Source organism: Oncorhynchus clarkii, chromosome 28 (assembly GCF_045791955.1).
Source record: "Oncorhynchus clarkii lewisi isolate Uvic-CL-2024 chromosome 28, UVic_Ocla_1.0, whole genome shotgun sequence".
NCBI classification, from domain to species: Eukaryota; Metazoa; Chordata; class Actinopteri; order Salmoniformes; family Salmonidae; genus Oncorhynchus; species Oncorhynchus clarkii.
Genome location: NC_092174.1, coordinates 32,464,742 through 32,488,434, shown reverse-complemented (window position 1 = coordinate 32,488,434; position 23,693 = coordinate 32,464,742). Strand labels below are relative to the sequence as shown.

The 23,693-nt window shown below is 40.6% G+C and overlaps 1 protein-coding gene across 3 annotated transcripts in view; it reads left to right on the top strand.

Moving 5' to 3' along the window:
- LOC139387083 (complement C3-like) overlaps positions 1–23,693 on the top strand; it is a 58,468-nt gene that overhangs the window by 22,893 nt on the left and 11,882 nt on the right. For 2 of the 3 annotated variants that reach the window (XM_071133069.1, XM_071133071.1), the window contains exons 11-22: positions 1,022–1,375; positions 1,470–1,667; positions 7,565–7,729; positions 7,814–7,940; positions 8,149–8,223; positions 8,309–8,503; positions 8,650–8,761; positions 9,152–9,240; positions 18,653–18,792; positions 19,366–19,572; positions 19,678–19,738; positions 20,440–20,520. In XM_071133069.1, coding sequence (XP_070989170.1) covers positions 1,022–1,375; positions 1,470–1,667; positions 7,565–7,729; positions 7,814–7,940; positions 8,149–8,223; positions 8,309–8,503; positions 8,650–8,761; positions 9,152–9,240; positions 18,653–18,792; positions 19,366–19,572; positions 19,678–19,738; positions 20,440–20,520 — 1,804 coding nt within the window. The remainder of the gene's footprint in view (positions 1–1,021; positions 1,376–1,469; positions 1,668–7,564; positions 7,730–7,813; positions 7,941–8,148; positions 8,224–8,308; positions 8,504–8,649; positions 8,762–9,151; positions 9,241–18,652; positions 18,793–19,365; positions 19,573–19,677; positions 19,739–20,439; positions 20,521–23,693) is intronic. The other variant, XM_071133070.1, reaches the window with a different exon arrangement.

The following is a 23,693-nucleotide window of genomic DNA, read 5'->3' as shown; positions in this document are numbered from 1 at the left end:
CGTGATAGGCCTATCTGGGTTATATGGTTATGACGGTCATAATGCTTCTTGACATTAACATAAAGTGTATTTTCTTAGTCCAAGTAAAAGTGACACATGATGGTCATAATGCTTCTTAACAGGGTCATGAAGTTATTTAAAATACAATGAAAAAAGCGTTACTAATGAATTCATTACAACAAAAACTAAAGATTAAAAAGACAAACTTTCAAACAAAAGGGAACTTATTGTCAGGGAAAAAACTAATTTGAATAACTATGGGTTTTGAGACTTAAGTAAGTGTCATAACCAGCCATAAAATAACGCAATGTATGTCACAACAGGTGTAAATATATGGGTCATGACAGTGTTATGACCATATTATGACATGGTTATGATCGTGTCACAACTTACACTGGGTGTCAAATAATGTGTTACCTATGTTTATTTATCTTTCAAATATCAAGGAATATATTACTTTCGCTATAAAATTGTGTTTTCATGCACTTTAATGTTGCTAAAACTTCACTCTGAAAAAGTTCACTCTGAAAAAGTTAACTTGGAGCATAGTTTTTCTATATTTAAACACATACTGTATACTTTCAGTATATTATTGAAGTATACCAAATTATTCTACAAATTAGACAGTGTGTGGAATTCTGAAAAACATGCATTTTCAAGATAATCGCTAAATAAGAGAAAGGACACTTTTATTTGTTATGTATTCTGTGTATGCATAAACGATATTATTCAAAATATTAAAAAGAATACATATGAACAAAAAATACACTAAAAGTAATCTATCTTAAGACATGAAGTACATATACACCAAAAAAGTTCAAAAACACTTATTTAAATAACATTTCAAGGACTTTTTATTTAAGCATAATGATACATTAAAGTACAGTATAACTTTTTTTTATTAACTTCATTTACATAAGGGTAACTCAAACACATTAACACAAACGGCCATGCAACCTTTCTCACACTCATGCCCTCTCAACCCCTGTTAAACACACCCTCTCTCTTTCTCTCTCTCCAGGTATACCTGACTGACACTACTGGCTCTCCTGTAAAGGGCATTGAAATAGAGCGTGAGGGACTGAAATACTTCACAGACAGCCACGGAATAGCTGTCATCACCATTAACACTGTTCGCACAGACAAAACAAAAAATGTCCAAGTGACAACCGCTGTCTCTGGTTTACGTAATTCTAGTCACCAGGCACGAAAAGATATCACACTTTTAGCATACGAGACAAAGACAGTCAAAGAGTACATCCACCTTTCTGTGGACAAATCTGTTGTGAAGAAGGATGAGAACCTCTACGTTGCCGTTAACTTCCTTGGAGAAAATGGGGCCCAGGTTTTTCAACAGGATTTCATTTCATACATGGTAAAACAACTGTAAATTAACTATGTTTTTCTTTATTGTTTTGCAATTCTATATTTTTGATTTTTATTACAGTCCGGTTTAAATGTTATATTAGGTGGTCAGCAAAGGGCGGATCATGGAAATGGGGAAGTGGAATTCAAAGGACAAAGCTCTCCTCAAAGAAACCTTGAAAGTAACTCCAGACATGCTCCCTTCCTTCCGCCTGGTGGCTTTCTACATTGTGCCATTGCAAGGTTATGACGTGGTGGCTGACTCACTGTGGGTGGACGTGGAGGACCAGTGCATGGGACAGGTAAACTCTAAAATATAACTTTTTTAACAATATACAGTGAGCTCCAAAAGTATTGGGACAGTGACATTTTTTTTGTTTTGGAATTGAAATGATACAATGACTGAGGTTAAACTGTCAGCTTTAATTTGAGGGTATTTCCATCCATATCAGATTAACTGTTTAGAAATTACAGACCTTTTGGTACATAGTCCCCTCCATTTTAGTCGGAAGTTTACGTACACTTACAGTGCCTTGCGAAAGTATTCGGCCCCCTTGAACTTTGCGACCTTTTGCCACATTTCAGGCTTCAAACATAAAGATATAAAACTGTATTTTTTTGTGAAGAATCAACAACAAGTGGGACACAATCATGAAGTGGAACGACATTTATTGGATATTTCAAACTTTTTTAACAAATCAAAAACTGAAAAATTGGGCGTGCAAAATTATTCAGCCCCTTTACTTTCAGTGCAGCAAACTCTCTCCAGAAGTTCAGTGAGGATCTCTGAATGATCCAATGTTGACCTAAATGACAAATGATGATAAATACAATCCACCTGTGTGTAATCAAGTCTCCGTATAAATGCACCTGCACTGTGATAGTCTCAGAGGTCCGTTAAAAGCGCAGAGAGCATCATGAAGAACAAGGAACACACCAGGCATGTCCGAGATACTGTTGTGAAGAAGTTTAAAGCCGGATTTGGATACAAAAAGATTTCCCAAGCTTTAAACATCCCAAGGAGCACTGTGCAAGCGATAATATTGAAATGGAAGGAGTATCAGACCACTGCAAATCTACCAAGACCTGGCCGTCCCTCTAAACTTTCAGCTCATACAAGGAGAAGACTGATCAGAGATGCAGCCAAGAGGCCCATGATCACTCTGGATGAACTGCAGAGATCTACAGCTGAGGTGGGAGACTCTGTCCATAGGACAACAATCAGTCGTATATTGCACAAATCTGGCCTTTATGGAAGAGTGGCAAGAAGAAAGCCATTTCTTAAAGATATCCATAAAAATTGTCGTTTAAAGTTTGCCACAAGCCACCTGGGAGACACACCAAACATGTGGAAGAAGGTGCTCTGGTCAGATGAAACCAAAATTGAACTTTTTGGCAACAATGCAAAACGTTATGTTTGGCGTAAAAGAAACACAGCTCATCACCCTGAACACACCATCCCCACTGTCAAACATGGTGGTGGCAGCATCATGGTTTGGGCCTGCTTTTCTTCAGCAGGGACAGGGAAGATGGTTAAAATTGATGGGAAGATGGATGGAGCCAAATACAGGACCATTCTGGAAGAAAACCTGATGGAGTCTGCAAAAGACCTGAGACTGGGACGGAGATTTGTCTTCCAACAAGACAATGATCCAAAACATAAAGCAAAATCTACAATGGAATGGTTCAAAAATAAACATATCCAGGTGTTAGAATGGCCAAGTCAAAGTCCAGACCTGAATCCAATCGAGAATCTGTGGAAAGAACTGAAAACTGCTGTTCACAAATGCTCTCCATCCAACCTCACTGAGCTCGAGCTGTTTTGCAAGGAGGAATGGGAAAAAATGTCAGTCTCTCGATGTGCAAAACTGATAGAGACATACCCCAAGCGACTTACAGCTGTAATCGCAGCAAAAGGTGGCGCTACAAAGTATTAACTTAAGGGGGCTGAATAATTTTGCACGCCCAATTTTTCAGTTTTTGATTTGTTAAAAAAGTTTGAAATATCAAATAAATGTCGTTCCACTTCATGATTGTGTCCCACTTGTTGTTGATTCTTCACAAAAAAATACAGTTTTAAATCTTTATGTTTGAAGCCTGAAATGTGGCAAAAGGTCGCAAAGTTCAAGGGGGCCGAATACTTTCGCAAGGCACTGTAGGTTGGAGTCATTAAAACTCATTTTCAACCACTCCACAAATTTATTGTTAGCAAACTATAGTTTTGGCAAGTCGGTTAGGACATCTACTTTGTGCATGACACTTGTAATTATTCCAACAATTGTTTACAGACATATTATTTAATTTATAATTAACTGTATCGCAATTCCAGTGGGTCAGAAGTTTACATATACTAAGTTGACTGTGCCTTTAAACAGCTTGGACAATTCCAGAAAATTATGTCATGGCTTTAGAAGCTTCTGATAGGCTAATTGACATCATTTTAGTCAGTTGGAGGTGTACCTGTGGATGTATTTCAAGGCCTACCTTCAAACTCCGTGCCTCTTTGCTTGACATCATGGGAAAATCAAAAGAAATCAGCCAAGACCTCAGAAATAATTGTAAACCACCACAAGTCTGGTTCATCCTTGGGAGCAATTTCCAAACACCTGAAGGTACCATGTTCATCTGTACAAACAATAGTATGTAAGTATAAACACCATGGGACCACGCAGCCGCCATACCTCTCAGGAAGGAGATGCATTCTGTCTCTTAGAGATGAACGTAGTTTGCTAACAAGAAATTTGTGGAGTGGTTGAAAAATGGGTTTTAATGACTCCAACCTAAGTGTATGTAAACGTCCGACTTCAACTGTATATTTATATATGTGTATATATACATGTGTATTAAAGTAGTAAAAAGTTAAGTATTTGGTCCCATATTCATAGCAAGCAATGACTACATCAAGACTGTGACTCTACAAATGTGTTGGATGCATTTCCTGTATGTTTTGGTTGTGTTTCAGATTATTTTGTGCCCTATAGAAATTCATGGTAGATAATGAATTGTTTCATTTTGGAGTCACTTTTATTGTAAATAAGAATAGAATATGTTTCTAAACACGTCTACATTAATGTGGATGCTACCATGATTACGGATAATCCTGTAGGAATAATGATGAGTGAGAAAGAGGAATAAATATCGTACCCCCTGTCGTGTCTTTGGCTATGCCGGATTAAGTGATATGACATGCTATTCTATAAAATAATTTATCCGTAATTAATATCACCTGATTGAGCTAATCATGTAAATCTAATTAACTAGAGAGTCGGGCACCACAAAATAATATTTATAGAGCTGTTATCTTCCGAATAAACAAACTAGTAATATTTTACATCAATAGCAGTCAACATTAATCTTTATCTTACTTCAGTCTCATAATCTGAAAGTTGTAAATTATTTTATCTGCAAGAACCCTGGCTAACAATTTGAATCAGCAATACAAAATTGGGGTTAATTATTTATTTACTAAATACCTAACTAATCACACAGAATTCACATGCACACAATTAATCATAACTTGATTACAAATTACGTCATAAAGGAAAACGGCCCTGGCGGGCGGAACAGATATGACAGCTGGTTACACAAAGGAAAAGGGGCTGGGTTGAGTGAAAGAGCGGGAAAACCGGAACAAAGGCGAAGCTGTGCTATCGTAAATACAGTATCTTATGCATTCTAAATTACCGCCCATTTGGAAAAGGAAAATGCAATAAATATTTACTCTGAGCTGCGCTTCAGTAGGTTGGTGGTAGATGGAAAGCCGTGTTGCCAAACCAAGTCCTCTGTCCTTTGAAGAATGTCTCTGGTTGTCTATTGAATACGTTGTAGTAACGTTGTGTGTGATAGACGGGATACTCTGTCTGTTCCTTCCTAACCTGCGTTTGCAGCTGTGGTCGCTAACTCAACAGCTAGTAGGTATCACTTCTGTAGTGAATAAGAGTTCAAAAGTTCATACCATTCGCAACCAAAGCTCATGCTGATGTTGGCTTCGTTCTGTAGTTATTATCTGAACCATTCTGACATAGGACTGTAGCCCTCATATCCTCAGAACAGGAAGTTATGTTGTCGCCAAGGGCTTATATAGGAAGGGAGAGGAGGGTTTGTTTGAAAAGTTTTATAGCCCTTGTCCCTTCACAAGGGAGGGCCACTGAGCAGCCCTATCTTATGAACACCCAAATGTCACATTTTAGAAGCTAAAATCACATTTCATCCCATCACAAATAATTTAATATTCAAACATTTAAATTGAACAACAATTCCATGTGAATCCGATAACTCTGATGTGTAGACTTTCCACTGTAGAGTTTGTCATCTTATCATTGATGAGAAGGTCTCAGATGACAACCGAACTGACATCATATTCATTAAGTACCACCGCATATGTTCAGTTGTTCGGATTACCAGAATATACAGTGGGGCAAAAAAGTATTTAGTCAGCCACCAATTGTGCAAGTTCTCCCACTTAAAAAGATGAGAGAGGCCTGTAATTGTCATCATAGGTACACTTCAACTATGACAGACAAAATGAGAAGAAAAAAAATCCAGAAAATCACATTGTAGGATTTTTTATGAATTTATTTGCAAATTATGGTGGAAAATAAGTATTTGGTCAATAAACTTTTGTTATCTCAATACTTTGTTATATACCCTTTGTTGGCAATGACAGAGGTCAAACGTTTTCTGTAAGTCTTCACAAGGTTTTCACATACTGTTGCTGGTATTTTGGCCCATTCCTCCATGCAGATCTCCTCTAGAGCAGTAATGTTTTGGGGCTGTTGCTGGGCAACATGGACTTTCAACTCCCTCCAAAGATTTTCTATGGGGTTGAGATCTGGAGACTGGCTAGGCCACTGGCTTAAGCAGGGGGACACGTCTGGCACTGCAGGATTTGAGTCCCTGGCTGCGTAGTGTGTTACTGATAGTAGGCTTTGTTACTTTGGTCCCAGCTCTCTGCAGGTCATTTACTAGGTCCCCCGTGTGGTTCTGGGATTTTTGCTCACCGTTCTTGTGATCATTTTGACCCCACGGAGTGAGTTCTTGCGTGGAGCCCCAGATCGAGGGAGATTATCAGTGGTCTTGTATGTCTTCCATTTCCTAATAATTAATTCAAAACAAGCTGCTTACCTATTGCAGATTCAGTCTTGGTGCAGGTCTACAATTTGGTTTCTGGTGTCCTTTGACAGCTCTTTGGTCTTGGCCATAGTGGAGTGTCTTTTATACTGATAACAAGTTCAAACAGGTGCCATTAATACAGGTAACGAGTGGAGGACAGAGGAGCCTCTTAAAGAAGAAGTTACAGGTCTGTGAGAGCCAGAAATCTTGCTTGTTTGTAGGTGACCAAATACTTATTTTCCACCATCATTTGCAAATAAATTCATAAAAAATCCTACAATGTGATTTCTGGATGTTTTTTCTCATTTTGTCTGTCATAGTTGAAGTGCACCTATGATGAAAATTACAGGCTTCTCTCATCTTTTTAAGTGGGAAAACTTGCACAATTGGTGGCTGACTAAATACTTTTTTGCCCCACTGTAGTTAATTTCCCCCCACATTCTGACGTTCCCAGAATGTCTATGTTAACCAAGGGTTTTGCAAATGTAACCTTAGTAGGGTAGAGAGAGGGAAAAGGGGGGGGGGGGGAGGTATTTATGACTGTCATAAACCAACCCCCCAGGCCAACATCATGACACCCCCAAAAAGCTAACCTCACCTGTTATTGTAATGGTGAGAGGTTAGCATGTCTTGGGGGTAGGATATTTGTGCATCTAGCTTTCTCACTCATCATTATTCACGAAACATTCAGGACTATCCATAATCATTGTAGCATTCACATTAATGTAGAAGTGATTTGAAATATTTATATTATATTCTTATTTACATTATAAGTGACTCCAAAATGACACAATACATTGTTTTCCATTCATTTCTATGGGGGGACTATGTACAAAAAGTGTTGTAATTTCTAAATAGTTTACCCGAAATTGATAAAAAATACCCTACATTTATAGCCGACAATCTGCACTTTAACCTCATAGCCATTAACCATTTCACATCTAAAGTGCTGGAGTACAGAACCAAAACAACAACAAAATTGTCACTGTCCCAATACTTTTGGAGTGTACTGTACATTCAATATGTCACATCACATTTTTTTGTTCTCATTAATGTTCTTTGCATCTGTCCATGTTCTGATTTTTAGCTAAAACTATCCATAAAGAAATCTAATAAACACACAAGAGACTTCCGCCCAAGAGAAGAGTTCTCTCTGAACGTGGAGGGAGACCCAGGTGCCAAGGTTGGGCTGGTGGTGGTTGACAAGGCTGCTTACATGCTGAGTAAAAAGGGCAATCTCACGCAGGCCAAGGTGACTCCCTGAAATCTTGTTACATTTTTATATTCTGCTGCTTGAACCATTTTGACACGCCCCTTCTATCTCACTTTATTTCAGATCTGGGATGAAGTAGAGAGGAGTGACAAAGGGTGCACAAGGGGAGGGGGGCGAAACAACATGGCAATTTTCTCAGATGCTGGCCTCCTGTTTGTATCCAATCAAGAAAAAACAGCACCTAGACAACGTAGGAGCAATCTGCATAATATTATTTTATATACTATTACTACATTCCAGATAAGCATACGCTTGTTGAGATGCACTGATCACTGCAGCATTTGAATTACTAAGCTACTGGACAAATACTGTAGTTGATGTTCTCTTGGTTTCTTCAATTATGTTAGTTAAGATTAGACCCTTTTATCAGCTTCAGTTGCTTTTCAATCATCTCTTAGGATTCAGTTGTGACACAGAGGTACCTAAAAGGAGGCGACGGGCAGAGTCTTTACAGGAAGCCAAATATGAGCTAGGTGAGTAAGGGCTGATGTAACAGATCATAAATAGAATGAGGGTGAATTAACCGATATAGCTGCGTTATGTTATCTACTTCCCAAGCGAGACAGTATGAAGAGAATGCGAAGAGGTGCTGTCATGATGGCATGATGGACTTTCCCTTGGACTACTCATGTGAGAAGCGCTCGCACTACATCACAGAAGGGCCGAAGTGTGTGGAGGCCTTTCTACGCTGCTGTCAAGGAATCCAGAAAGATAAGATACGCTTCACCACCCCAGAACTGATCCTCGCTCGCAGTAAAATCATTTTTTCTCTCTTTTTTTCAGTCTGTCTTTGTCTGACATACATTTCATAGGCAAATCGATAGATTGTGTAAATATAAATGTCTATCGAGTTCTCTCACTCTCTTTCTCTTCTTCAATCTTGTTTCATTTTTCTGAAGCAAATGAAGATTTGTATGATGAAGTTGAGGAGGACATTATGATCCGCTCTAAATTTGATGTCAGCTGGATGTGGACCACCATACTGCTGAGTGATAAAGAAACAGATGCTGGGTAAAGACAACAGGCAGTAAAACATGATTGTTCCTCATGTGTTACTGATTATGGAAAATGTATGGATTTAATCAGGTATGGGTTTCAGAATTTGGGAACCAGGTAGGTATCTCACATACTCGAGATCTGACCAACCAAAGATAAGATATTCAAAGGGCTTTCAAATGTAAGCGAAGCCCCAGTTTAATGCAATTGCAAGCAAATGTTCTGTTTTCTATTAGACCTACAGCATGATGCATTGTTTTCTAATGATGTGGAGGAAGTAGTAGTTTAGATACTTTTGATAATATAATAATAATTTCCCACTGGTTCTGCTAAAGCAATCCCTCACATGTTAAATGCATCCAGCAGATAGAAATGTATATCATTCTCTCTCACTCCCTTATTCAGTATTGTCACACATGAAAAGACTAACATGGTTCTTCAAGACTCCATCACACAGTGGATGGTCCTCGGCATCAGTACCTCTGAAACCACAGGTGAGTGGCTCCAAGTACCATCTCAATTTCTAGCATGATGGTACGGGAAACATTTCAGATGGAGACAATGTTTTTTCAATGGGAGTCATCCATTATTGATGAATGACAACCGAGATGATGTCCAACAAAAAATCCACAATATATCTGCCTTTAAAGGGTCAATCTGGTTATGCTACATCCATTTTTGTACTTGGTAAAAAAACATATGTATGAAAATACACTAGATTTTTACATGCATTTTTACTTATCTTATTTATCGTTCATTAGCCTAAAAATCAATGGTATGCCTATTTCTAACAATAAAGTAAATTATCATCTCTCAAGGTTTTGATTTAAAATTGTTATTTAGTCACAGCATAAAATAAATGAAATATGAACCACCATGACTACACAAACGTGGACTATATAATACAATTAAATAAACAAGTTATTAAGAACCCAGCAATTATTATTTTAGATTATTACTATTCTCCATGAGAATTAGAGTGAAAAGTGCTTGATCAATCCCCTTAGCCCTCATAGGTAAACATGCCTGTTACATGTTAAGTACACTCAGCGACTTAAAAACATCCAAGTACTAAAATAAACCATCATATCATAAGAGACTATCATATCCATCACATTACCATCCTGCAACCTCTAATCATGGTCACAATGATGTAAAAACGAAACAAATAAAAGATGTATTCACATATTAACCTTCAAGAGCTAACTTTCTGCTGATTCATTATCTCAATCAGTCTTGACACTGGTTTAAATAGTCTTCCTGCCCTTGACCTAATATGACCCAGAGTACCTTCAACTGCATAAGGAGTAACAGTGTTGTGTATTGTTGCAATAGTGGGTCTGTCAACACAGTCAGTGCGTAACTGATCAGGTAAGGGATGGTCTGTGTTTGGTAGGTCAGTACGGATATTGTAAGCAGACTGGTCAATTAGCTCACTCATGACACTGTTACAGTCATGGTCAGATTCTTCAAGACTCTCTGATCGAGGCAGACCTTCCAGCTGCAGTATATCTTCCACAGAATGCAAAGGTGGAATATCCTAAGCATCCAAGGATTGCACATCACCCTCCAGGCTTGTGTCACCTGTTCCTTCAGAAGGCAACTCCGACACCCACACTTTTATTCTGTACTCAGCATCATCATCCACTGCAATGTCCATGGCAGCTGAGACCACAAGGCCACAAGGCACATTCATGTCCTCAGACTCTGTTAATCCAGACATGTCTGTTCCATCATCAACGACAGCATGGGGAAGAGGAAGAAAGTTGACTGGCATTATCAGGTTGCGATGTACTGTCTTCTCCTGCCAAGTGGAGCTGTTCTGAATCTTAAAAGTGTGACTATCAGCATTCAATCCAGTGACAAGGTAGACAGTATCCTCCCAACGGTCAGCGAGGTTCCGCTTTCCGCGCTCCCCCTTGTTAGCCAGCAACACTCGATCACAAATCTCCACTGGTGCTCCTCTGACTCTTCTGTCATAGAGGTCAGCATGCCTCTTCAACTGCTTCTTCAACTGCTTCAACTGCTTCGCTTCAACTGCTTAGCCTCTTCAACTGCTTCGCCTGTGCTGTATTCATGGCTTCTTTCAGATCTCTCCTTAAGGACTGAACAAACTGGTCATAGTCGACAACTTCTGGGTTCTCTATGACAGAGGCAAAGACTATGTCAACAGGCAGTCTTGGCTTCCTCCCAAACATTAGCAGGAAAGGGGCAAAGCCTGTGGTCTCGTGGATTGTACAATTGTACGCAAACGTGAGGGACTTCAGCGCCTGAGTCCATCTGTGCTTTGCTTTCGTCGACAGGGCCCGGATCATGTTTCCCAACGTCTTATTCATCCTTTCGCAGGACCCATTCCCCATCAGATGGTACGGCATGGTGTGAGACTTCTGAACACCTGCAACACTCAACAGTTTGTCTATTAAAGCACTCTCAAAGTTGGGTCCCTGATCTGAGTGTATACGGCGAGGCATCCCATAGACACAGAAATAGTTGTTCCTCAATTGATGAGCTACAGACTTAGCAGACTGGTTCGGACACAAGAAGGCATGAGCCAATTTGGTAAAGTGGTCAGTAACAACGAGCACATCCAGGGACTTGTTTGAAGAATCTTCTGCAGACCAAAAGTCTATGCACACTAGTTCAAGAGGCTCAGTTGTTATTATGCTCTCAAGAGGAGATCTTGCTTCCGGATCAGGAGTCTCGATCACGACGCATCTCCTGCAACACTTCACATATGCTTTAACCTCCCTATCCAGGCCATGCCTCTGTCTTGTCAGGTAGACTGTTCTCTGTTGGCCCTGGTGGCCAGCTTCATCATGGACACCCTTCAACAGCGTTCATGGAGGCTGGAACCACATACAGTTACTTTCTCCTCTTTGTAACCACATTCTTCGAAACACGATACAGTACACCTATCTTCATGGTCAACTTGTTCCAACTTCTGAGAAGACACACGACCTCAACACTCTCATGGGCACGCCCTCTCCGGGATGGTCTTCTCCCCCTTTTCACAAAGAAGATCACTCTGCTGATCATGTTGTCATCATGCTGCTTACTCATCAGTAGGTTGTGTGGCATTCCACATTTTGTTAGGTTACAGCCTTATTGTATTTATAGAACATTTTCCCCCTCAATCTACAAACAATACCCCATAATGACAAAGCAAAAACAGTTTTTTAGAATTTTTTTGCTAATTTATTATGAATAAAATACTGAAATATAACATTTACAAAGGTATTCAGACCCTTTACTCAGTACTTTGTTGAAGCACCGTTGGCAGCGATTACAGCCTCAACTCTTCTTGGGTATGACTCTACAAGCTTGGCACACCTATATTTGGGGAGTTTCTCCCATTCCTCTCTGCAGATCAAATCAAATGTTATTTGTCACATGCACTGAAAATAACAGGTGTAGACCTTACAGTGAAATGCTTACTTACAAGCTCTTAACCAACAATGCAGTTTTAAGAAAAAGAAGTGTTAAGTAAAAAATAGATAAGTCAAAAATTGAAATAAAAAGTAACAAATCGGGTTGGATCGGGTTCAAGTCCGGGCTCTGGCTGGGCCACTCAAGGACATTCAGAGACTTGACCCGAAGCCACTCCTGCGTTGTCTTGGCTCTGTGCTCAGGGTCATCGTCCTGTTGGAAGGTGAACCTTCGCCCCAGTCTGAGGTCCTGAGCACTATGGAGCAGGTTTTCATCAAGGATCCCTCTGTACTTTGCTCCGTTCATCTTTCCCTCGATCCTGACTAGTCTCCCAGTCCCTGCCGCTGAAAAATATCCCCACAGCATGATGCCGCCACCACCATGCTTCATCGTACAGATGGTGCCAGGATTCTTGCAGACGTGACACTTGGCATTCAGGCCAAAGAGTTCAATCTTGGTTTCATCAGACCAAAGAATCTTGTTTCTCATGGTCTGAGAGTCTTTAGGTGTCTTTTGGCAAACTCCAAGCAGGCTGTCATGTGGCGTTTACTGAGGAGTGGCTTCCGTCTGGTCACTCTACCATAAAGGCCTGATTTGTTGGAGTCCTGCAGAGATGGTTGTCCTTCTGGAAGGTTCTCCCATCTCCACAGAGGAACTCTAGAGCTCTGTCAGAGTGACCATCAGGTTCTTGGTCACATAACTGACCAAGACCCTTCTCCCCCGATTTATCAGTTTGTCCAGGCGGCTAGCTCTAGGAAGAGTCTTGGTGGTTCCAGACTTCTTCCATTTAAGAATGATGGAGGCCACTGTGTTATTGGGGACCTTGAATTCTCAGAAATGTTTTGGTATCCTTCCCCACATTTGTGCCTCGACACAATCCTGTCTCGGAGCTCATTGGACAATTCCTTCGACTTCATGGCTTGGTTTTGCTCTGACTTGCAGTGTCAACTGTGGGACCTTGTATAGACAGGTGTGTGCCTTTCCAAATCATGTACAATCAATTGAATTTACCACAGGTAGACTCCAATCAAGTTGTAGAAACATCTAAATTAGGTATTTCTTTTTTTTGTTTTTAATACATTTGCCAGAAACATTTGTGTAGATTGATGAGGATTTATTTTTATTTAATCCATTTTAGAATAAGGCTGTAATGTAACAAAAATGTGGAAAAAGTTAAGTGGTCTGAATACTTTCCAAATGCACTGTATATTTCCTTATTGAAGCAATGCAATTAGAACAATACTGAATGCAAACATGTTCAACATATTTAGCAAATATGGGTCAGGCTATTTAACGAACTAGGCTATAGGCCTAACGGACTAACATTGAAATTGGAGTTGATGACAATGCAATACATAAAAGACTGTAAATACACAACTTGAAGCAACCACAGTGGTGTAGTAGAGGGTATACGCATACGCCATATACCTACTTATTTTGCAGTAGTGATAGCATATATACTCTCTTCTTAATCCCCACAATGCGTATCAAAGTAGTGTAGGTAAACACTGTATCAATTAATAGGCTGATGGAACAGATCAGAATGTTGAGCTTAAAATGTTGATAAACTATTATTTATTCACATTTTAGGAGCAGCAATGGAAATATCAGTTTGAAATTTAGAAAGAGAGGAGATCTAAAGATGCAACAACTATCATGGGTTGCAAAAATGACTAGGATAATGCCTTTGTCTGCTAGACAATGAAAGAAGGTTGAAAGAACCAATAGAACAGGAGAACGCATATGAGGAAGTCTTTATAAATAATTTCCTCCATGTTTCTATGGTCGGATTTTGGCTATAGGCTACTTTGAAGCAAGGGAAGACATGCCTCATAATATGAACTAAAATGTCCAGGTTTCAAACAACTAAGAAACAGGAAAAACATAACGATGCTAATAATAGGCCTAACCGTCTTCTGGTAGATGAAAAGGCTTTCCCAAAAACCTTCTCAATTAAATGTTAACTTGCTACGAAAGCCTTTTGCAAACTCAATATTATGTGCAGGCACATGCATGGAAAAAGTACTCAATTGTCATACTTGAGTAAAAGTACAGATACCTTAATAGAAAATGACTCAAGTAAAAGTGAAAGTCACCCAGTAAAATACCACTTGAGTAAAAGACAAAGTATTTGGTTTTAAATGTACTTAAGTATCAAAAGTAAATGGAACTGCCTAAATGTACACTTACAGTGCCTTGCGTAAGTATTCGGCCCCCTTGAACTTGGAGACCTTTTGCCACATTTCAGGCTTCAAACATAAAGATATAAAACTGTATTTTTTTGTGAAGAATCAACAACAAGTGGGACACAATCATGAAGTGGAACGACATTTATTGGATATTTCAAACTTTTTTAACAAATCAAAAACTGAAAAATTGGGCGTGCAAAATTATTCAGCCCCCTTAAGTTAATACTTTGTAGCGCCACCTTTTGCTGCGATTACAGCTGTAAGTCGCTTGGGGTATGTCTCTATCAGTTTTTCACATCGAGAGACTGACATTTTTTCCCATTCCTCCTTGCAAAACAGCTCGAGCTCAGTGAGGTTGGATGGAGAGCATTTGTGAACAGCAGTTTTCAGTTCTTTCCACAGATTCTCGATTGGATTCAGGTCTGGACTTTGACTTGGCCATTCTAACACCTGGATATGTTTATTTTTGAACCATTCCATTGTAGATTTTGCTTTATGTTTTGGATCATTGTCTTGTTGGAAGACAAATCTCCGTCCCAGTCTCAGGTCTTTTGCAAACTCCATCAGGTTTTCTTCCAGAATGGTCCTGTATTTGGCTCCATCCATCTTCCCATCAATTTTAACCATCTTCCCTGTCCCTGCTGAAGAAAAGCAGGCCCAAACCATGATGCTGCCATCACCATGTTTGACAGTGGGGATGGTGTGTTCAGGGTGATGAGCTGTGTTGCTTTTACGCCAAACATAAAGTTTTGCATTGTTGCCAAAAAGTTCAATTTTGGTTTCATCTGATCAGAGCACCTTCTTCCACATGTTTGGTGTGTCTCCCAGGTGGCTTGTGGCAAACTTTAAACGACACTTTTTATGGATATCTTTAAGAAATGGCTTTCTTCTTTCCACTCTTCCATAAAGGCCAGATTTGTGCAATATACGACTGATTGTTGTCCTATGGACAGAGTCTCCCACCTCAGCTGTAGATCTCTGCAGTTCATCCAGAGTGATCATGGGCCTCTTGGCTGCATCTCTGATCAGTCTTCTCCTTGTATGAGCTGAAAGTTTAGAGGGACGGCCAGGTCTTGGTAGATTTGCAGTGGTCTGATACTCCTTCCATTTCAATATTATCGCTTGCATAGTGCTCCTTGGGACGACTTCTGGAGAGAGTTTGCTGCACTGAAAGTAAAGGGGCTGAATAATTTTGCACGCTCAATTTTTCAGTTTTTGATTTGTTAAAAAAGTTTGAAATATCCAATGAATGTCGTTCCACTTCATGATTGTGTCCCACTTGTTGTTGATTCTTCACAAAAAAATACAGTTTTATATCTTTATGTTTGAAGCCTAAAATGTGGCAAAAGGTCGCAAAGTTCAAGGGGGCCGAATACTTTCGCAAGGCACTGTACTTAAGTAAAAGTATAAACCGTTACAAATCCCATGTACAGTGGGGAGAACAAGTATTTGATACACTGCCGATTTTCCTCATTTTTATCATAGGTACACTTCAACTGTGAGAGACGGAATCTAAACAAAAATCCAGAAAATCACATTGTATTGATTTTTAAGTAATTCATTTGCATTTTATATCATGACATAAGTATTTGATCACCTACCAACCAGTAAGAATTCCGGCTCTCACAGACCTGTTAGTTTTTCTTTAAGAAACCCTCCTGTTCTCCACTCATTACCTGTATCACCTGTTTGAACTCGTTACCTGTATAAAAGACACCTGTCCACACACTCAATCAAATAGACTCCAACCTCTCCACAATGGCCAAGACCAGGGAGCTGTGTAAGGACATCAGGGATCAAATTGTAGACCTGCACAAGGCTGGGATGGGCTACAGGACAATAGGATAGCAGCTTGGTGAGAAGGCAACAACTGTTGGCGCAATTATTAGAAAATAGAAGAAGTTCAAGATGACGGTCAATCACCCTCGGTCTGGGGCTCAATGCAAGATCTCACCTCGTGGGGCATCAATGATCATGAGGAAGGTGAGGGATCAGCCCAGAACTACACGGCAGGACCTGGTCAATGACCTGAAGAGAGCTGGGACCACAGTCTCAAAGAAAACCATTAGTAACACACTAGTTTGCCAATGACCATCTGGATGATCCAGAGGAGGAATGGGAGAAGGTCATGTGGTCTGATGAGACAAAAATAGAGATTTTTGGTCTAAACTCCACTCGCCGTGTTTGGAGGAAGAAGGATGAGTACAACCCCAAGAACACCATCCCAACCGTGACGCATGGAAGTGGAAACATCATTTTTGGGGAAGCTTTTCTGCAAAGGTGACAGGACGATTGCACCGTATTGAGGGGAGGATGGATGGGACCATGTACAGTGAGATCTTGGCCAACAACCTCCTTCCCTCAGTAAGAGCATTGAAGATGGGTCGTGGCCGGGTCTTCCAGCATGACAACGACCCGAAACACACAGCCAGGGCAACTAAGGAGTGGCTCCGTAAGAAGCATCTTAAGGTCCTGCAGTGGCCTAGCCAGTGTCCAGACCTGAACCCAATAGAACATATTTGGAGGGAGCTGAAAGTCCGTATTGACCAGCGACAGCCCTGAAACTGAAGGATCTGGAGAAGGTCTGTATGGAGGAGTGGGCCAAAATCCCTGCTGCAGTGTGTGCAAACCTAGTCAAGAACTACAGGAAACGTATGATCTCTGTAATTGCAAACACAGGTTTCTGTACCAAGGCATTTATGTTTAGTGAATCCGCCAGATCAGAGGCAGTAGGGATGACCAGGGATGTTCTCTTGATAAGTGTGTGAATTGGACAATTTTACTGTCAAAATGTAACGAGTTATTTTAGGTGTCAGGGAAAATGTATTGAGTAAAAAGTACAATACCACAAAAAACTACTTAAGTAGTACTTAAAAATATTTTTACTTAACTACTTTACACCACTGGCAGAGCACATGTCTCTTTGTCATTCCAGTCTCCAAAATGCACTTTTCGGTGGTGGTATAATTTCCACAAAAATGTTAAATTGTTTGTCTACATTTTTTGTCATTGTTGTTCTGAACCCACTGCCCGCAAGTCGTGGTTAAATTCTCATTTACGCTTCAGAAGCAAAACATTGTGTCTTGATTGTTGAACAAAGTCCAGTCTTCAGCATTCGTGCGCAAAGGCAGGCTCACATTTTGGGTTATATGACCTCGTATCCTCCCCGACCAACCTCGCTCCTTTTGTTTCTGTCTTAAGTAAGTATACCAAACATAACATATCATAGGAATTGGAGGGACACAAAAAACATCTACTCAGAGCAACCAGGCTGAAAATGTATGTATTACTCTGTTTACAACACCGTAGTTAAATAAACACCACTGTATAAATTATAATCCACATATTCGAACAAAAGTTTCAAATTATGTCACACTGTGAGATTACAATGAGGTTAAAAGTATTTGTTGCACTTTGCACAATTATTTTGCACTATGACAATGTTTCACTTGTTTTATTTTGAAACCATACAATGCTGGCTTAAAGGACAAGTTAGCATTTTTTTTTTTTTAAATGTTAACCTAATTTCACATTTTTTAATGTAAATGGCATGTTATATAAGTGTCCAGAATTTTTTTTTTTTTGCAATTTCACTTGGTTTTGAGAAACTTAGCCCACCAGCGATAGACATCCTCAGGCTTGTTCTGCTGTGCCAGTGCACAGATAAAACATGATCAAAGGCTCCAAAAACAAAAACACAACATTTCATCCTTTTAGAAACGTCAATGCACTCAGTATAGTGATGCAGGTATATAGGTGTTGTACACATGAAATTGTGTCCATTCCATTTTGTTGGAAAGAGCGATACTTTTCCTTGTGCGAGCATGAGCGTGCTTATAGATAGCACGTGCATGCTCGCTCACGGAAAGTATTGCCAGTATTACTCGCTGGTGGGGTGTCTGGGCACTTCTATAACATGCCATTTACATCAGAAATAGAGATTTGGTTCAAAAAAGCTAACTGTCCCTTAAGGTTGCATTTGGGCCTATTTTAATGATGGTTTATTCAGATGTTAATTGCACCACCAAAAACGTAGGTAAATGTTTGCCCAATAGGTTTGAGTTATGATGAAGTAAGACAGTTATACTGCATAAGCTCATGGGAGACTTATGTTATATTTTTCAAGAATCAAAGGATTCATTGAAATGACCATCGAGCAGCAGAAAATATCACAGGTTGTACCTCTTTGGCCCTTATCAAACAACCCCAGATGACAATTAACAACTTGTTATTTATCATGACATGATCAGTCTGAAACACAGTCGTTAAAACTATATTTTTCTGTTTGCAGGTGTATGTGTAGCAGAACCTGTAGAAATGACTGTTGTAAAGAACTTCTATGTGGACCTGCGCCTTCCATACTCTGTTGTAAACAGAGAACAAGTGCAGATCAAAGTAGTTATACACAACTACGATGAAGAGTCTCAAGAGGTAGATGTCTTGTTTGAAGTCGCTTGATCAGTAAGGCAGTCACTTTAGGCCGATGACTATATATACAGTGTATATATATATATATATATATATATATATATATATATGAATGGGCAAAGCCATCGATCACGTGACACCATTCATTCCTATGTGAAGACTCAATAGCGCATTGAAGCCAAATGAATTCAGTTAAGGTTAAGATTGCGACATAACATACGCAGTTTGACCTACTTCAGGAAGTGATGTTGCAGGCCATCTCAGTGCTGCCTCCTCTCATTGAGTAATTCAAGTTCAAGGCCGACTGGGGTAATGCAGAATGCCATTATCAACTGAATGATCCTTATAACTTCTGTATGTGATTTAAAAACAATCCGTTCAAGGACAAACATCTGGTGTATTAGAAGCCATTATTGGTACCATCATTGTCTTCAATTTGTATAATGGGGGATCCTATTTACTGCAAACAAGGCCTGCAGTACCGCGGTCGGCGTTGAACTTTCGTGGCTTCAATGAGAGGGGACATTGTCCCCTGATTTAGACACAACTAAAATAACTTATCATCTCTATTTGTAGGTCACAGTTTTGTTAAAGACCAGTGAGGATCTGTGCACAGCAACGAATTACGGAGGATCCTACAGGGAAAAAATTAATGTGGACAAAACGTCACAGAAAGTCCTGTACGTCACTGTCATTCCCATGAAACCAGGCAAACACCAAATCACTGTAACGGCCCGGAGCAACTATTATAGAGATGGCATAGAGAAACAACTTCTTGTTGTGGTGAGGCTGCCTGCACCTGCTCGTGATGCTCACAGTTTAGTTGATGACACATAAAATGTTTCTTTAAAATGTTTCTCTCTCTCCCCGTTTCTGCTCATATCATAGCCAGAAGGAGTGGAGATGGCCAAACTAGAGGAAAGGTTGTTGCAACCAGATTTTATGAATGGTTTGGACCAAAACAGCTGTTTACCCTCCATTAGATCTTAAAAAATAACATGGCTTAAAGGAGTGGTTCAGAACTTTACAACTTGATGTTAGATGATTCCTCACCTTGAAAGTATTCTATGGGCGAGAGAAACTGTAATCCATGGTTCGGTTTACTTTAAACAGAACTTTACAACTTGATGTTAGATGGTTCCTCACCTTGAAAGTATTCTATGGGCGAGAGAAACTGTAATTCATGGTTCGGCTTACTTTAAACAGCCACTACAAAATTCAGCTAACTTCAGCCACTACAAACTAAAAATCAATGGAAGTATGGCTAATGTATGTTTTTACATTAAAATGGCCATATCACCTGTAAGTAAGATCAAACCAAATATGGAGTTGATTTGAGTTGATTTCAGGCGATTTGTTCTGAGAAAAAAAAACATGCTCAAATGCCTTCATCACATCCATTGATTGTTAGCTTGTGGTGACTAAATTTAACTGAAGTTTGAAGTGGCCGTTTAAAGAAAACCGAACTATGGATTACAAGTTATAAAATTCTGAACCACTCCTTTCAAATGTAATAAGGCCATTGTCCAGAATGTCCTCCTGAGATTACACAGAGGCCTAAATCTATGATATCAACAACATTGGTTGATATTATGTAGGTGTGAACATGTAATTGGATATTTTTGTGATGTTCCCTCTCAAATGAAACAGGGAAGCAGACAGGAGAAGTTAACATTAACCTGAAGAACATGCTTCCAGACACAGTGTCAAGTACTTACATCACTCTAGAAGGTATCCTCAACCTAAAAGATAGCTTATTCTAATAAAAATAAGTTTGTTGTGACTACTATATATTTAAAAGAAAACATTAATGAAACAATCCAATGGTTTTTGATGTTTTGCTGTCAGTGTGTAGCCTGGTGTGTAAACTCAGCCTCATCGCTGAGTTTACCATTCTGTTTCACTTCATGTATCAGTCTGGCCTTCCTCCAATAGATGGGTATTTGGAATAAGTTAGCAAATGACTGATCAAATCACCATCCTCTCAGAAGCAATGGGTGGGTTTATGACAAAATGCCACGTGGCCAAACACTGTGCTTTGAATTCGGCCGTCCTCTGATTGGTTGATGGTGATCCAATTGCAGACAAGTTCGTTTTGAATAATGCCCCTCATTACAGACGTTGCCTCAATAGAGAAGTAGGCCAGACTGATATGTGAAGAGAAATGGAGTGGTGAAATCCAATCAAATTTTATTTGTCACATGCGCCGAATACAACAGGTGTAGTAGACCTTACAGTGAAATGCTTACTTAGAAGCCCTTAACCAACAATGCAGTTTTAAGAAAATTCCAACAACAACAAAAAGTAAGAGATAAGAGTAACAAATAATTAAAGAGCAGCAGTAAATAACAATAGCAGGGCTATATACAGGGAGTACTGGTACAGAGTCATAGTCAATGTGCGGGGGCACAGGTGTCGAGGTAATTGAGATGATATGTACATGTAGGTAGAGTTATTAAAGAGACTATCAAATCAAATGTATTTATATAGCCCTTCGTACATCAGCTGATATCTCAAAGTGCTGTACAGAAACCCAGCCTAAAACCCCAAATAGCAGGTGTAGAAGCACGGTGGCTAGGAAAAACTCCCTAGAAAGGCCAAAACCTAGGATCAAACCTAGAGAGGAACCAGGCTATGTGGGGTGGCCAGTCCTCTTCTGGCTGTGCCGGGTGTAGATTGTAACAGAACATGGCCAAGATGTTCATAAATGACCAGCATGGTAAAATAATAATAATCACAGGCAGAACAGTTGAAACTGGAGCAGCACCACGGCCAGGTGGACTGGGGACAGCAAGCTTGTTATGCATAGATAATAACAGAGAGTAGTAGCAGCGTTCCGGGAGGGGAGGGGGGCCTATGAAAATAGTCTGGGTAGCCATTTGATTAGCTGTTCAGGTACCGCTTGCCATGCGGTAGCAGAGAGAACAGTCTGACTAAGGTGGCTGGAAACTTTGACAATTCTTAGGGCCTTCCTCTGACACCGCCTGGAATACAGGTCCTGGATGGCAAGAAGCAAGCTTGGCCCCGGTGATGTACTGGGCTGTGCGCACTACCCTCTGTAGTGCCTTGCGGTCGGAGGCCGAGCATTTGCCATACCAGGCAGTGATGCAACCCGTCAGGATGCTCTCGATGGTGCAACTGGAAAACCTTTTGAGGATCTGAGGACCCATGCCAAATCTTTTCAGTCTCCTGAGGGGGAATAGGTTTTGTTGTGCCCTCTTAACGACTGTCTTGGTGTGCTTGGACCATGTTAGTTTGTTGATGTGGGTGCCAAGGAACTTGAAGCTCTCAATCTGCTTCAATACAGCCCCGTCGATGAGAATGGGGGCGTGCTCTGTACTCCTTTTCCTGTAGGCCACAATCATCTCCTTTGTCTTGATCACGTTGAGGGAGAGGTTGTTGTCCTTGCACCACATGTTCAGGTCTGACCTCCTCCCTATAGGCTGTCTCATCGTTGTAGATGATCAGGCCTACCACTGTTGTCATCAGCAAACTTAATGATGGTGTTGGAGTCATGCCTGGCCGTGCAATCATGAGTGAACAGGGAGTACAGGAGGGGGCTGAGCACGCACCCCTGAGGGGACCCCGTGTTGAGGATCAGCATGGCGGATGTGTTGTTACCTACCCTTACCACCTGGGGGCGGCCCGTCAGGAAGTCCAGGATCCAGTTGCAGAGGGAAGTGTTTAGTCCCAGGGTCCTTGGCTTAGTGATGAGCTTTGAGGGCACTGTGGTGTTGAACGCTGAGCTATAGTCAATGAATAGCATTCTCACATAGGTGTTCCATTTGTCGAGGTGTGAAAGGGCAGTGTGGAGTGCAATAGCGATTGCATCATCTGTGGATCTGTTGGTGCGGTATGAAAATTGGAGTGGGTCTAAGGTTTCTAGGATAATGGTGTTGATGTGAGCCATGACCAGCCTTTCAAAGCATTTCATGGTTACAGACATGAGTGCTGAGTCGGCAGGCTACCTTAGTGTTCTTGGGCACAGGGACTATGGTGGTCTGCTTGAAACATGTTGGTATTACAGACTCGGACAGGGAGAGGTTGAAAATGTCAGTGAAGATACTTGCCAGTTGGTCAACGCATGCTCGGAGTACACATCCTGGTAATCCGTCTGGCCCTGCGGCCTTGTGAATGTTGACCTGTTTGAAAGTCTTACTCACATCGGCTGCGGAGAGCGTGATCACGCAGTCATCCAGAACAGCTGCTGCTCTCATGCATGTTTCAGTGTTACTTGCCTCGAAGCGAGCATAGAAGTTATTTAGCTCTTCTGGTAGGCTTGTGTCACTGTGCAGCTCTCGGTTGTGCTTCCCTTTGTAGTCTGTAATAGTTTGCCAGCTCTGCCACATCCGACAAGCGTCGGAGCCGGTGTAGTACGGTTCGATCTTACTCCTGTATTGACGCTTTGCCTGTTTAATGGTTCGCCGGAGGGCAATGCGGGATTTCTTATAAGCTTCCGGGTTAGAGTCCCTCTCCTTGAAAGCAGCAGCTCTTCCCTTTAGCTCAGTATGACTGTTGCCTGTAATCCATGGCTTCTGGTTGGGGTATGTACGTACAGTCACTGGGGGGACAACGTCCTTCATGCACTTATTAATAAAGCCAGTGACTGATGTGGTGTACTCCTCAATGCCATCGGAAGAATCCTGGAACATATTCCAGTCTGTGCTAGCAAAACAGTCCTGTAGTTTAGCATCTGGTCAAATCAAATCAAATTTTATTTGTCACATACACATGGTTAGCAGATGTTAATGCGAGTGTAGCGAAATGCTTGTGCTTCTAGTTCCGACAATGCAGTAATAACAAGTAATCTAACTAACAATTCCAAAACTACTGTCTTGTACACAGTGTAAGGGGATAAAGAATATGTACATAAGGATATATGAATGAGTGATGGTACAGAGCAG